This window comes from Pogoniulus pusillus, chromosome 2, assembly GCF_015220805.1.
Source record: "Pogoniulus pusillus isolate bPogPus1 chromosome 2, bPogPus1.pri, whole genome shotgun sequence".
Classification (NCBI taxonomy): domain Eukaryota; kingdom Metazoa; phylum Chordata; class Aves; order Piciformes; family Lybiidae; genus Pogoniulus; species Pogoniulus pusillus.
Window position 1 is genome coordinate 40,101,177 of NC_087265.1, and position 14,735 is coordinate 40,115,911.

The 14,735-nt window shown below is 45.2% G+C and overlaps 2 protein-coding genes across 2 annotated transcripts in view; both read left to right on the plus strand.

Moving 5' to 3' along the window:
- PDE11A (phosphodiesterase 11A) overlaps nt 1-3,757 on the plus strand; it is a 151,465-nt gene extending 147,708 nt beyond the window's left edge. The window contains exon 20 of the mRNA XM_064162095.1: nt 2,419-3,757. Coding sequence (XP_064018165.1) covers nt 2,419-2,580 — 162 coding nt within the window. The 3' untranslated portion in view covers nt 2,581-3,757. The remainder of the gene's footprint in view (nt 1-2,418) is intronic.
- Nucleotides 3,758-8,809: 5,052 nt separating this feature from the next.
- On the plus strand, nt 8,810-12,661 carry IFT70B (intraflagellar transport 70B). The gene has a single exon (XM_064162109.1). The coding sequence runs from the start codon at nt 8,860-8,862 to the stop codon at nt 10,858-10,860; it is 2,001 nt and encodes a 666-aa protein (XP_064018179.1). The 5' UTR covers nt 8,810-8,859; the 3' UTR covers nt 10,861-12,661.
- Nucleotides 12,662-14,735: the final 2,074 nt, after the last annotated feature.

Sequence of the window (14,735 nt, forward strand, 5' to 3'; positions counted from 1 at the left end):
CATAGTTCGTGCTCCCACATCCTGGGGCTGACAGAATGTGAGTGCAGAATGCCATCTTCATGCTTAGAGACATTGGAAATACACAGATTTTCAAACTCTGCTTTTAAGTTCTAATTTTTTTTTAATCTAAAGTGGATAGTGGGAAAATACTTCAGAAGAACTTTTTCAAGGTTTAAGAAATATCAGCAAGCTTAACTGCCAGTGGATGGAAACTGGCTTTGCATAGAAGGGACCTGGTAAGTTAAGAGCTAAGTATCTAGTATGCTGCCTCTAGACATGGTATTGGCAGTGGGGATGCCCGTGCTAATGATAACAGCAGTGAGCTTCTCAGGTATTTTTAGGTGTCATTAATCTATTAATGCTCCTCTGTTTTGGACTGCACTAAATCAGGTTTGAAGAATACACAGTGGTCTGAAATAAACAGCTAAAAATGAGGAACAATGAGGCAAAGTGATAAGCACGTTACAAATCCATGTCTATTCTATCAAACGAATGACCGTCACCCACGAGCAATGCCTTATGGCAAAGACTGCAGTAAAATCTGCCTCTTATCCCAGACTTGAGGCTGCAAAATTATCTGCCTGGTCTGTGCCATATTCTAAAGAAATGATTTCGAGTGGATTTGAGTTCCACACAAATCAGCTTCTTGCTCAGGGTGTGATTTTTCAGAAGTGCTGAGCATTCATATTTCCTTCTGAAGTAAACTGAAATTGCAAGTTTTCAGCACATCTTAAAATCAGGCCATTAACCTTTAATTATCATATAATAGCTCAATTAAAAATCTACCAAGACTTACTTCAGTAGCTACCCAAGCTCCCATGGCTTGCAGACTAGCTATAAAGAAAAACAACGGTTCTTGGCTCTGGGGACCATTCAAAGTGGTTGCCATTAACCCTGCTATTTAAAGCAAACAATGAAAATGCTTCCCCTTTTCTTTCTTTTCCTTATCACTTGCTGCAGTTTTAGAAGAACATTTTTTGCTGTGTCCCTCTGTCATTGGTTTGTTTTTTTGTTATCTTGCAACAAACATTCACTTCAAATATGTCATTTCCATGCCATCAGAGACAGCAAAACCAACTCGGAGCCTAATAAAAATAACCTCCCCTGGGGTACTGCATCCAGTTCTGGAGCCCTCATTACAAGAAGGATGTGGACATGTTGGAGCATGTCCAGAGAAGGGCCATGAGGATGACCAGAGGGCTGGAGCACCTCTCTATGAGGACAGACTGAAAGAGTTGGGGCTCTGGAGAAGAGGAGGCTCGGAGGTGACCTTATTGTGGCCTACCAGTATCTGAAGGGGGCCTACAAAAAAGCTGGGGAGGGACTTTTTAGGTTATCAGGGAGTGACAGGACTAGGGGGAATGGAGCAAAGCTGGAAGTGGGTAGGTTGAGACTGGACATGAGGAGGAAGTTCATCATCACGAGAGTGGTGAGAGCCTGGAATGGGTTGCTCAGGGAGATGGTTGAGGCTCCATCCCTCAAGGTGTTTAAGGCCAGGCTGGATGAGGCTGTGGGCAGCCTGATCTAGGGTAGGGTGTCCCTGCCCATGGCAGGGGGGTTGGAACTAGATGATCCTTGTGGTCCCTTCCAAGCCTGATTGATTCTATGATTCCATGAAAATAGCTGCCCTGTCCTGATGCTTAGGAGGTAACTAATTAACCCTTTCTTCCGTACGTGCGCTGCTGTTAATGAGGTTCTGTCTCTCCTTAACGTAGGGCTAAAACCAGGCAAAGCACTTGTGGTCTTTCCACATAAGCATTTCATACTAAAGGGGAAGTTAAAATAAACTTCTAGCAAAGATGTGCAAGACTTATATAATTGGAAGTCAGCTGAAACCAGATGAAAGATTCTTACTGGCTCCTGTGAGGTCTGGACTGAGTGTGCAGCAAAAAGGCAATTCCAGTACGATCCAAAAAGAATACTCTTTTCTTTTTCTCCTTTATTTTGAGCACGTGGAAATGATTTTTTTCCCCCTCATCTTTGGAAAGCAGGGTACTGTTTGCTAATCTACTGGAAATGGGAAGCTAAGACTAGGGAGAATCTGCAGGTTATTTCAGCATTGCCTAACTTGCCATCTAAGCAATGGATCTCCTGCTCATAGATGCTATCAAGGAGATAGCTTCAGGCACTTCTAGGAAAAAACAAAGTTGGGCAGCAACTTTTCCACCTTCTGCTATTTTTCTGACGTGTTTGGTAGCTTACTTAAAGCCTCGTTAAAATGAGTAAGATAAGGAGATCTCAGCAGGAACAGCTAGCTTTACATACGCAGGACTTTACAGCTGGGGGCAAGAAGGGTGGGGACATGGTGCAGATTTAACTCTCCTTTACTCTCTTACTCTCTGGACTGTCCATCGAGAGACTGGGAATAATGTCAATATTTTTTCTCTCATCCTCTTTTTTTTAAACATCTCCTTCCAGTGTCTAGTGAAGCTGAATGTGAAACTGAAGCCCATGCTGGACTCCGTGGCAGTAAACAGAGGTAAATGGGAGGAGATGCACCAAAAAAGACTTCCTTCTCAGGCGGCATGCTCATCCTCCTTTTCCTCTAGCTTTACCATGTCTCTCAAAGACATAAATTAAGCCTGCAAATGTCAGTGTCGCTTACAGTAAGAGCTATCTGAAAGGTTTTCATAAGCTTAGGACCACCATTCTTTAAAGAAACGCTTTCACAGACATGCTTAATTGATTGGATAGCAGTTTGCTCTTACTGAGAGGCTTACTGGGACTGAAAGGAAGGCCTGTGGTGAGATTGCACTGCTATCTGAAGTGACACGGAAGACTTGGCACAAGAAGCATGAATTCAGCTCCACTACGTTTCAACTGCTGCTATAAAAATCTGTAAAAGCTGACAACAAACAGAAATACAAGAACTTACAGCTTAATAAAATTAATAATACAAAGCAGAACTGGGATGCAAACTGGTCAATTCGTATGCAAGGAGCTGTAGGAAAACAGAATATGTAATTACATTGTTGTTTTGCATCTCTTCAGTACATGTTATGAATCAATTATCCCTGCTTTTGTGATGTTCCTCTCTCATTTTTCCCTCCTCTTTTATGCCTGAATGTTCCGAGAAGCCTGTTTTGTATTCTAAAGAAGTATTTTTTTACAACAAAGCTTCTTAGTGATTGATCAGGGCCTTTAGAATTGCCTACCTTTGCTACACTTAAAAACCAAACTTTATTATCTTTAAAAACACCAACCCATCCCTGCTTCCCTGAGAAATTCTTATTAGCAATGCAGTAAATTGCTCAGCAAGGGGAAGTCTGCATAAAGGCAAAATATTACATGGTAATTTTAGAGGCTGGGGGTTGTTTTTCTTCTAAAAAATACTCTTTCAGCCCTTTTTTTTTTTTTAATATTACTGTGTCCCCTGTAGAAAAGATTAATGGGCTTTAATGAAAATAGAATACAAATAAAAGAGGAAAACTGTCACCTTGTGCTTCAGGTTTATATTACATTGAAAAGTGGAGCACAGACAAGCCTATCTAGTATAATTTCCAGCTGAAGGTAATACTCTTTAAACGGTGGCAAGGAAGAATATCATCATACCAGACCGACTACCTCTTACTCCCCTTGCAGTCCTTTCAGTACAATTTGATATATTATCATTACAGCCAGCACAGCACTAGCCAAGGCACACATGTAGACATCTATGGTCATGGTGTTCATAAAAATCTAATTGAACGTGATAGGTCACAAAGCCAAACGTGTCTAGTTCTGTGAGATGACGCTAGTATTACCTGAGGGTTGGTCTCTTTGCATTGGTGCAAAGATCACTAGTGTAGCAAAACTGTGATGTATGATTTGAGGGTGCTTTCTCTGCTGCATGACCGGACACAAGAAGAGTCACGTTGCGGTGCTTACAAGTTCCCATTCACAGAGAAAAAAGCCTTTGTGCTCCATGAAAAATGAGGTTCTAAATATAGCATTATCTGGCAGCAGAAATTACAGCTGAATTCAGCTTAGTTTTACACCTGTGCCAAAATCCATTTACTTCAGTGGAATTACCTTGAGCTGGCACCAATTTAACAGAAATCAGAACCTGGCCCAGCTGACCAGATGCTAAAAAGAGCTCTCCTTCTTTCTACGGAAAGTGAGTTGTTAGCACCTTTGAAAAGCTGACTTCATGTGTCTGACAATCAAACAGAAACAACAGATCTGCTGATCACTCCTTTGGAAAAAAAAAAAAGCACAAATGCAAACCCCTCTGTGCTACCAATCATGTGTACAGGAGAGTAGCTGGGGATTCCAGTGCCACTGCAAGCCAATCTCTTAGTACACAACTGAACCACACCATGTTCTCTAGCAGAAAGAAGCAAGGAAGGGGCAGAAATGCAGACTGCACAGCAGTGAATACATGCACCAAATAGAAATGTTTCTGCTATTATTTTACCACTTCTTTCATCCCTGAGTAAAAACATACACGGGAGAGTAAGCAGCGAATCATACAAAACTTACAACATGTACTTATGGCATAAACAGATACCAGGGACTGACATAGTACCACTGGCAGGTGCAGACAGTTTTCCTGAATTTTGATATTGCATATTATTAAGCATAACATAATTTATAGGGCATACCCTACAGCTTTCCCCAAGGTTGAGTCTCCCCTCATTTCCTCTCCTTTTTATTGGCTTCAGTGCGCTGTTGCCATGGCAACACCCACCGGCAGGGATGGAGATTCAGCTCCACCGCAACCTGACATACAGCTGAAGCTCTAACAATGTCAACCATCAATCAAATGACTGTTTGTAATTGCCTCCATCTATTTCTCCTGTCTTTTGGTATCTTTGCTACTCTGGGTCAAAATTCAGAAAATGCTGACTAATGTTATGGTTCTGTTCCTCCATCACAAGGAACGAAATGAGAGAGCCCAGCTAAATCTTTATCAAATGGTTCTCCAGCTAAACAAAGCAACCTTACTGCAAGCAGGAATAGTATGTCTCAGAACAGTATTTAGTCTCTGAATGTGATAAAGTTCAATCTTAAAAAAAAAAAAAAAACACACACAAACAAAAAATAATCTAATACTATTCTATTTTTTGAGAGAAAAAGCAGATTCTTTACAGAAGCATGCAGTACAGCAAAGAAACATATTCCAAGGGTTTTTGTATTTTAAGATGGTGGAAAACAGCTTTTAGCTGTGCTTACAAGCTTGATAGACAGAAATTTTATTTACTTTTCATTATTTCTGATAGGGAAACACTTCCACAGCACTTCAGTCAGTTTTGCCAAACTGTTCTGATATGTATAATCATAGAATCGGTCAGGGTTGGAAGGGACCACAAGGATCATCTAGTTCCAACCCTCCTGCTATGGGCAGGGACACCCTACCCTAGATCAGGCTGCCCACAGCCTCATCCAGCCTGGCCTTAAACACCTCAAACGATGGGGCCTCAGCCACCTCCCTGGGCAACCCATGCAGACTCTCACCACTCTCAGGGTGAAGAATGTCCTACTCATGTGAGGACTAACTAGAGGGCATGCAGAGAAAAGGCTGGAGAAGAAGAATCCACTGTTACCCTGGACAGTGTTAGTAAAATACTGCTTGGTCTTTCCCTGGAGGTACCCAACACATCTGCCCAACACTGGTCAGGCCACATTGTATCCAGTTCTGGGCTCCTCAATTCAAGAGAGATGTTGAGATACTGGAACATGCCCAGAGAAGGGCAACAAAGCTGGTGAGAGGCCTGGCACACTGCCCTGTGAGGAGAGGCTGAGGGAGCTGGGGGTGTGCAGCCTGCAGAAGAGGAGGCTCAGGGGGGACCTCATTGCTGTCTACAACTACCTGAAGGGAGGCTGTAGCCAGGTGGGGGTTGGTCTCTTCTGCCACGCAAGCAGAAACAGAACAAGGGGACACAGTCTCAAGTCGTGCTGGAGGAGGTACAGGCTGGATGTTAGGAGGAAGTTCTTCACAGAGAGAGTGATTGGCATTGGAATGGGCTGCCCAGGGAGGTGGTGGAGTCACCATCCCTGAAGGTGTTAAAAGAAAAGACTGGATGAGGCACTTAGTGCCATGGTCTAGTTGACTGGCCAGGGCTGGGTGATAGGTTGGACTGGATGAGCTTGGAGGTCTCTTCCAACCTGCTTGATTCTATGATTCTATGTGGTCCGCCTCAGCAACAGACAAGTCATCACTTACTTGCCTCAGTTATTAATGGGAACCTGGCCTTGAATGAGGGCTCCAGTGTTTACAACTTCAGTGTTAAAATGGACCATGCATAGGGTTACAAGGACTTTATTCTTCCCCTCCCCAGGTGCCTTAGGCTCGTTCAACAAGCAATGCCCTTTTTTTTGTGTGTCCTACTAAGTGCTAATCGCAACCTGAATTCAGTCAGGTTTCTTAGCTCATGAATGATAGGTCATGAGGTCTCACAGGAGGCAGTCAGCAGCCCTCACTTTATCAGCAAAAAGCTCAGGAGAGCACCTGTGTATTCATTCCCATCCTCAAACATCAGTTCAAGTCCCACAGTAAATGTACTCAGGATTCCCATCTATGAGACGAGTCACCAAAATCAACTTTTCCCCACCAATTAAAAAACAAAACAAAACCACAACAAAACAAGCCATAGGGTAAACAGGAAGGATCCTGATATTAAAATCCTGCTTGATTTGGAGCAGGCTTTTGAGCTGCAGATGCACCTCCCTCACCACACTGTAGGGGATCATAAAGGTAGGTTTGTCTCCACGCTTCCTGACAATACTCCTTACATGTGCTCAGCAAGCAGATGGGACACCCACTGGGTACAGCCCCAGTTTCTCCTTCACTCGTTGGAGATGCACAGAGCAGACAGAATTTGGTGGAAGAGCTCAGGGAGTGCTCATACATTCATCCTCCTAGATTAAAGTGCTCCTCTGCAACACAACACTGTGACCCCACCCAAAAACTAAATAATGTTCAAGGCAAGGGACACCTGGGGTAAAGGCTCTCCTGAGAACGAGATGTTCAAGAGGTGTCTCTGACCACCATAAAGTAGTACTACCAGGCAATGTCTTCTAAAAGTGCCCCATCGCTTTGCCTTTCTTCCAGCCCGGGACACACAGGCAAAACAGAGCAGCTTTGTAACGTGATTGAGATGTGGACATCTGCTCTGTCAAGACACGTTTTGCTGCTGCTCCAAAGCAGGGCCACACTTAGAAGGGGAGGCATCAGTAGCTCACAGAAGTGAGGCATCACTGAATGCCTCATGTGGCCATTGGACACTGACCTCCCGACACAGCTCTGTCACAGCCTGCCCCTGCTATCTTGCTGGGAAGGTCATCAGTATGTTTTGTGCCCTGCAGAGAATAACTATAGAGTAGACAAATGTGTTTTGTTTTAGCTCAGGTATTCCTTCAAATGGTGTCCTTGGTGCAGCAGCTGCATTTTTCCACACTAGTGACCTTGCTGATCATTCCTTAGAGCACACTGCAATCTCATAACGTGCCTGTAGTTATCAACACAGCCAGAACCAGTACTCCTTGTTTTTGGAAACTGCAACCAGCAGTGGCTGACATAAGATGTAATATTTAGATCAATTAATCCTAGTGAACTGTTATCATCTACAGGCCAAAAACTTATGTTCTCTTCATAAAATTAAAACAACTGTAGCTACTGACAGATCATTTACACACTGGGTGGAATTTTAGACCATGATTATGTAATGCACATTAACAGATGTTTCCAATGCTTAGTGTTCTGGGCAGGAAAACGTAGAGCAAGGCACACCTTTGTCAAAGGTATTTAAGAGTAAACTCAAAGGAATGGTTTCTAACCAATGTGGGAGGTATAAATCAGCTGAAACGAGGGACCCAGAGATTTCCACCATTGGAATGTGCCAGTATTGGAACACAGACTGCCTATTGCTTCACCTTTCTTTCTTGGATTACTTTGTATTTGATTACCAACTTATATGCATGTTGGACACTGCATCTTGTAGTTCTGTGGGGAATACCATTGCAAGCTTTGAACCTCTGCCTACAGGAAACAACTGACACATGCACAGAAACACTGAGTGCATGCTCAAATACAAGCGACTCCTATGTACTTTCAAAACCTCTAACTTAAAAGACTTGTGCATCCTTTTCCTTCTTTGGCATTTTAAGATCATTACCCTCGTTGTTTTGCTTTCAGTAGATCAGAAAATGCTGGGTTCAGCTTTTTGAAGCATGTTTTTGAAATTAACAACTTGGTTTTACTGATATCTAATAAAAATTAAATCGTTTTAATGGGTTGCTGTGATTTTTAAATTATTTTCTTTACGAGTGCTGAACTCTTGCAAAACATTTACAAACAAATTACAGTGTATGTCTGTCCTTACAGCTGCACAAGTCACTGGAACAGGGAACACCCAGGCCTAGGCATGTTTTCAGGTGTGTGACCTATCTGAGCCGACCTGGAATCGTAACCGAGCAGCTCGTTTCACCGCTCGGGAGATAAATGCACGGAGGGGGCAGAACGTGACAGGCAAACACACAAGATGGGGCTCTCGTCTCGCCATTAGCTCCCAGCACACCGCGGCGGCTGGACAAGCCCGCACACACCAGCCGCCGCCGCCGTTCCCTCCCTCCGCCACTTCGGCGCAGCAATTGAACGCCGCAGAAGCGGCAGGCAGGAGGGCAGCGAAAAGGCTGGCGAGCTCAGCAGTGCGGCCGGGACCCCGGGCACCGAGCACTGCTGCTCCCCGGGCACCGAGCACTGCGGCTCCCCGCGCAGCCGCCCGGGGCCGTCCCCTGCGCGTCCGCGCCCGCCCCACGCGCTTCCGGGGAGCGGCCGTTCCCGGCAGAGCACTTCCGCTCCGGGGGCAGCCGCTGCCATGGCAGCGAGGGCCGCGGCTTCCGCTTCCGTCCCAGCAGGGCTCTACCGCGGCGGCGGCGATGGAGGCCGCGCCGGTGCCCGACGGGCAGTACACGGCCGTGGTGTACAGGCTGATCGGCGGCGGGCGGTGCGGCGAGGCGGTGTCGCTGCTGAGCCGCGAGCTGCAGAAGAGCTGCCGCTCCCGCGGCGGCCTCTCCCTGCTGGGCTACTGCTACTACCAGCTGCAGGACTTCGCGGCGGCGGCCGAGTGCTACGAGCAGCTGGTGGCGCTGCACCCCGAGCTGGACGCGTACCGGCTCTACCAGGCGCAGGCTCTCTACAAGGCCGGACTCTATGCAGAAGCCCTGCGGGCTGCCAGCCCGCTGTTGGACGTCCCCGCCTACCAGGGCCGGGCCCTACGCCTGCAGGCCGCTGTCCACTACGCCCAAGGCGACCTATCGGCGGCTAAGAGCCTGGTAGAGGAGGTGCTCGCCGCTGCTGCAGACGGCAGCTCCGGGGCAGCCGAGGACCCTTCGGAGCAGGCTGACGCTGAGATCAACCTGGGCTGCCTGCTCTACCGGCAGGGAAGGCACGAAGAGGCCAGCACCAAGTTTGCAAGCGCCATGCAAGTGTTGGGTTACTGGCCTGAGCTGTCCTACAACATGGCGCTGTGCTGCTATGCGGCTAAGCAGTATGACTCTGCCCTCAAACACATCTCTGATATCATAAAGCGTGGCATCCACCAGCACCCAGAGCTCAGCGTGGGCATGACCACTGAGGGCATTGATGTCCGCAGTGTAGGCAACACTCTGCTGCTGCACCGCACGGCGCTGGTAGAGGCCTTCAACCTCAAGGCAGCCATTGAGTACCAATTGGGCAACCTGAAAGCAGCCCAGGAGGCACTCACAGATATGCCACCAAGGGCTGAAGAGGAGCTGGATCCAGTCACACTGCACAATCAAGCACTAATGAACATGGACAGCCAGCCCACTGAAGGGTTTGAAAAACTGCAGTTTCTTCTGCTGCAGAACCCCTGTCCACCAGAAACATTTGGAAACTTGCTGCTTCTCTATTGCAAGCATCAGTACTATGACCTGGCAGCTGATGTTCTAGCAGAGAATGCTCATTTGACCTACAAACTGCTCACACCTTACTTGTACAATTTCTTGGATGCCCTTATTACTTGTCAAACTGCCCCTGAGGAGGCTTTCCACAAGTTAGATGATTCTGCAGGGACACTGACTGAGCAGCTGAGAAAACTCTCAAAGCAGGTACAGGAAGCAAGGCAAAACTGGGATGACGAAGCTGTGAAAAAGGCGGTTAATGAGTACGATGAGACTCTGGATAAATATGTGCCTGTCTTGATGGCCCAGGCAAAGATCTACTGGGATATGAAGAACTACACAATGGTAGAAAAGATTTTCCGCAAATCGGTGGAGTTCTGTAAGGAACATGAAGTGTGGAAGCTCAATGTGGCTCATGTGCTCTTCATGCAGGAGAACAAGTATAAAGAGGCTATTGGCCTCTATGAGCCCATAGTTAAAAAGCAGTATGACAACATTCTCAATGTGAGTGCTATTGTGTTAGCTAACCTCTGTGTTTCCTACATCCTGACAAGCCAGAATGAAGATGCAGAGGAACTGATGAGGAAAATCGAGAAGGGAGAAGAGAAACTGGCCTATGACAATCCTGATAAAAATACCTACCATCTTTGCATTGTCAATCTAGTCATTGGTACTCTCTACTGTGTAAAAGGAAACTATGAGTTTGGTATTTCAAGGGTCATTAAAAGCCTGGAGCCATACAACAAAAAACTGAGCACTGATACGTGGTATTACGCCAAACGGTGCTTCCTGTCCTTGCTTGAGAACATGTCCAAGCACATGATCATGCTACGTGACAGCGTTATTCAGGAATGCATTCAGTTTCTGAAGCAGTGTGAGCTGTATGGAAGAAACATCCCAGCTGTCATTGAGCAACCTCTTGAAGACAAGAGAATGCACAGTGGGAAAAATACAGTTACCTATGAAGCCAGGCTCTTGAGAGCACTGATGTATAAGATCACTGGGGGTACTGTGTAGGTGGTATTCCCATGCAGCAGAAAGGCGAGCTTTGTGTCTGCTCTGTTTGTGAGGTGGTGCTTACCCTGGTAGTGCACAGTGCTGTGGGTTTTTCTTGGATTGCTTACCTTTAAAATTTTGGTCATGTATTTTAACAACATTGAGTGGAAAATAGAATATTTACGTGAAGTTAACCTGCATCAAATAACTAGGGACATCCTCACTAATCTGTCATGTTAGATACACCTTAAGATTTGTTGATGAATAATATAATTACAGGGTTATCATAAGAACTTTCACTTGTAAAATAATGTATCCTTTTGAGATTTTGTCCAAATTTCTTTTCATTAGTTGTTACTTGAAAATATTTTGTTCTTCATCTCTTCTAGCACAGAAATTAAAGGGGGAAAGTTGTTCTCTGATTTGTGCCTATATGGGAAATATTTATTTCTGTGTGTTTCTATGTATAATACATTACAGACTGTCAGTAGTATATTTAAACACATACAAAAAAAATAAAGGCTTTATAATAAAAAATTAGTCCTACAAACATTAAAATTCCCTTTTGATAACTCATCACTAATGCATGAGTATTCTGGCAATACAGGGACCAGGAGGGTGTGTTAGGACAATACCTTGCTTTAGGTCTACCCTTGCATAGAATTGTTCTAACTGGGCATAAATAGCTTCAGAGGCCCAGTATGGTGCTGTCCATTGGCTTCTGTGACTACCCAAGACCCTGTGCCTGCATCATCGGAGTTGTTTTCCCTTTGCAGCATGGCCTGCCCCTTTAATCCAAATACTCATCTCAGAATATATCAGTCTCTGACAAGATGCCTTCTGAATGTGAAATTGTGCTACTTTGCGTATTTCTCAAGCAGCATTTAAATTCCAGTTGATGCAAAGCTTCTACTCTTAGACGAAAGAAACCTGCTTCTTAATTTCCTCCTTGTGTTACTGTTCCTGCATCTCAATACTTCTCTGAAACCCTGTTTATTTGGTTAATTCCTTTACTTAGCATCTCCATCACACTGACTACAGGCAGGGTACTTACTCAACAGTATTCCCATACCTTTTGAAGGGAATGGGAAGTTAAAGGTGTGGGAGTTTCCATATGTCATACAAGTTCCACAGCAAAGTAAGACCAAAACACTTTTCAGTGGTTGTATACAATCTGGTTATGGGCCTCATGGGTGTTCTCCTTTGTATTCTGCCTTCTCAAGCAATATGTGACCTCAAGATTTTAAAATAAGGATCTTTTAAAATAAAGATCTGCACCTTTAACTATTTGCTTATCTTTAATAGTGGCCCCTCCAAAGAGTTGTTACAGGGGAATTTTGGAGTCAGGCTGTACATTCCTTGAAATCCAGATTCTGTCCTGTGGTTTATCTGGAAAGAAAGAGCATTTCTGAAAGTCACTGTATTATAAAACAATAGAATACTTAATTCTTCCACTTAGTCTGTATAGGGACTGGAATAGACCTGCTGCAACCATTTCAACATAGAGAAAGTTAACTGCTTATCTGCAGGGAGAGACCTGTCAGGGATGAGCATGTCCTCTGTAGCTAAAGGAAACAATTGCGGGTTAGGTAATGTTAGGGTTTACCCCAGACTTTCCAAAACAGTCAAGTAAAAGCAAACTGAACAGTGTCAGGAATGGGAAGATGTTCTAAGGGGGCTAGAGAGCAGGCAAGAGACACAGCGAGGTGTCCTAGGGAGGACCCCAAAGCTCATTACTAGACCATAAAGCCCCCCAGTTAGGGTGATTTAAAATATTTCCCACAACTGCTTCCCTGTGAGGAGGAGACCCGTGATTTCAAATGATGTTTACTCTCAACAAAACACAGCAGCAGGCTGTAAAGTAGGTTTCTACTATACAGTGGAATTGTATTATTTATTATGCAGCATAAGCAGCATGACCTTTAAAAAAAAAAAGTTTTTAAAAGTCATGCCACATAATGGTGTCTGAAGTGCAGTAATGGGCAATGACTTGGGGAGCATCAGCTCTTTATTTAATATTCACTGGGCATATTCTGTGAAAGTCAGTATTTAAAAGACTTCACTTTGTGCCTGTGCAGCATTGAACATCCTCAAATAGAGAGCAATGCAGAGACCTTTACGCAGCTGACTGTTGATGCTCATGTGCTCCAGCAGCTCTTGTACAACTTTACATTTATTGGGGTGCTGGAGCCAATGGTACCTGCACTATCTGTGGACACACAGGGGTTTACTCTGGTTAAGCAGAGGTGGCAGTGTCGGCCAATTCTGGCATATGCTCCCTGAGCTCTCCAGCCCCCCTGGAAGGCATAGAGCCTTCAGCTGCAGGGTGGGAAAGGAGAACTGCCACATTCCTCATGGCAAAAAAAAGTGTCCATAAAATGGATGCCTCCATAGAGTTGTGCATAATGTGGTTGGCTTAGAAGATACAGTTAGAGGAGAGTCAGCATGCCTGGAATTTGCTTCATCCTGTTGGAGTAGATCGTATATTCAAAACCCCACCATCAAACATCAATAGCAGCATGCCTCTGCTTCTGCCCTTTTCCTTCAGTTTTCACCTTCTTTCTCTCCCAGAGTACACTGTGCACGCAGACAAGCCAAGGTTTCTGAGCAGGTTGGGTCATGCTGGACATCATGACCCAAATATGGAGATGCCCCTGCTGCTGAAAGGTGAAGGGGAGGCAGCAGAGCTGAGGCACAGCAGGACAAGACTTGGAACAAGTGTTTCTTCCTCCGCTGTGTCAGCGGATGCTTCCACATGGAATCTTCTCCCTGTCCCAGCAGTATTTTCCATCCAGTCCTCCACAGCTTCTTCCTCAGCAAGAGCCACACAACCTTCCCATGGCTGTAGCACACCAGGACAGATGCCCCAGCTCCCATTTTGTCCTGGAGATCTGCCTGACCCTCCTGTATCCAGAGCGACCAGGTCCTGATTTTTTTACTGTTATAAATGTGTTGCTGCCTGCAGGAGCAAGCATGCATTTATAGCATCTCCAACTGCAAAGCACTTTGATCATGAAAAATACATAAGTGTTACAACCAGTTTTATCACCATCTTTATACAGCATTTAATGTTATCGCTATGTGGCTTACACACAAAATACGTTTTTAAAGTAAAGCACATTTTTATTTAAGAAAAGGGAGGGTACCAGATATGCTTTAGGCTCCTTAGAAATACTGTAAAATGCACCTAAATTAATGCTGTAAGCCAGCAAAGTTTTCTTTAGTCCACACCAAAAATGACTGGTTTAGTTTAAAACAAAAAAAGAAAAGGGTAACCAGAAAACAGTACCCAGAAATAGTTAATCATCTTCCCAGGGAGCTGTGGGGGGCAAAGAGCTGTAGATAAACACAGATTGCAGGGGAAGAGCCTCTGCTTTTTTGCCTTTTGTTTGTTTGTTTGTTGTTTGTTTTTTGTGAGAGCAAAGAGAAGGAAGCCCTCAGTCCTCTGTGTCCAGTTCTGGGCTACTCAATTCAAGAGAGATGTTGAGATACTGGAACATGTCCAGAGAAGGGCAATAAAGTTGGCAAGAGGCCTGAAACACAAACCCTATGAGGAGAGGCTGAGGGAGCTGGGGGTGTTTAGCCTGGAGAAGAGGAGGCTCAGGGGTGACCTCATTGCTGTCTACAACTACCTGAAGGGAGGCTGTAGCCAGATAGGAGTTGGTCTCTTCTGCCAGGCAACCAGCAACAGAACAAGGGGACACAGTCTCAAGTTGTGCCAGGGGAGGTCTAGGCTGGATGTTAGGAGGGAGTTCTTCACAGAGAGTGATTGGCATTGGAATGGGCTGCCCAGGGAGGTGGTGGAGTCACCGTCCCTGAAGGTGTTTAAAAAAAAAGCCTGGATGAAGCACTTAGTGCCATGGTCTAGTTGATTGGCCAGGGCTGGGTGCTAGGTT

Coding starts and splice junctions, on each gene's coding strand:
- IFT70B (XM_064162109.1), top strand. CDS start 8,860: ATGGAGGCCGCGCCGGTGCCCGACGGGCAGTACACGGCCGTGGTGTAC.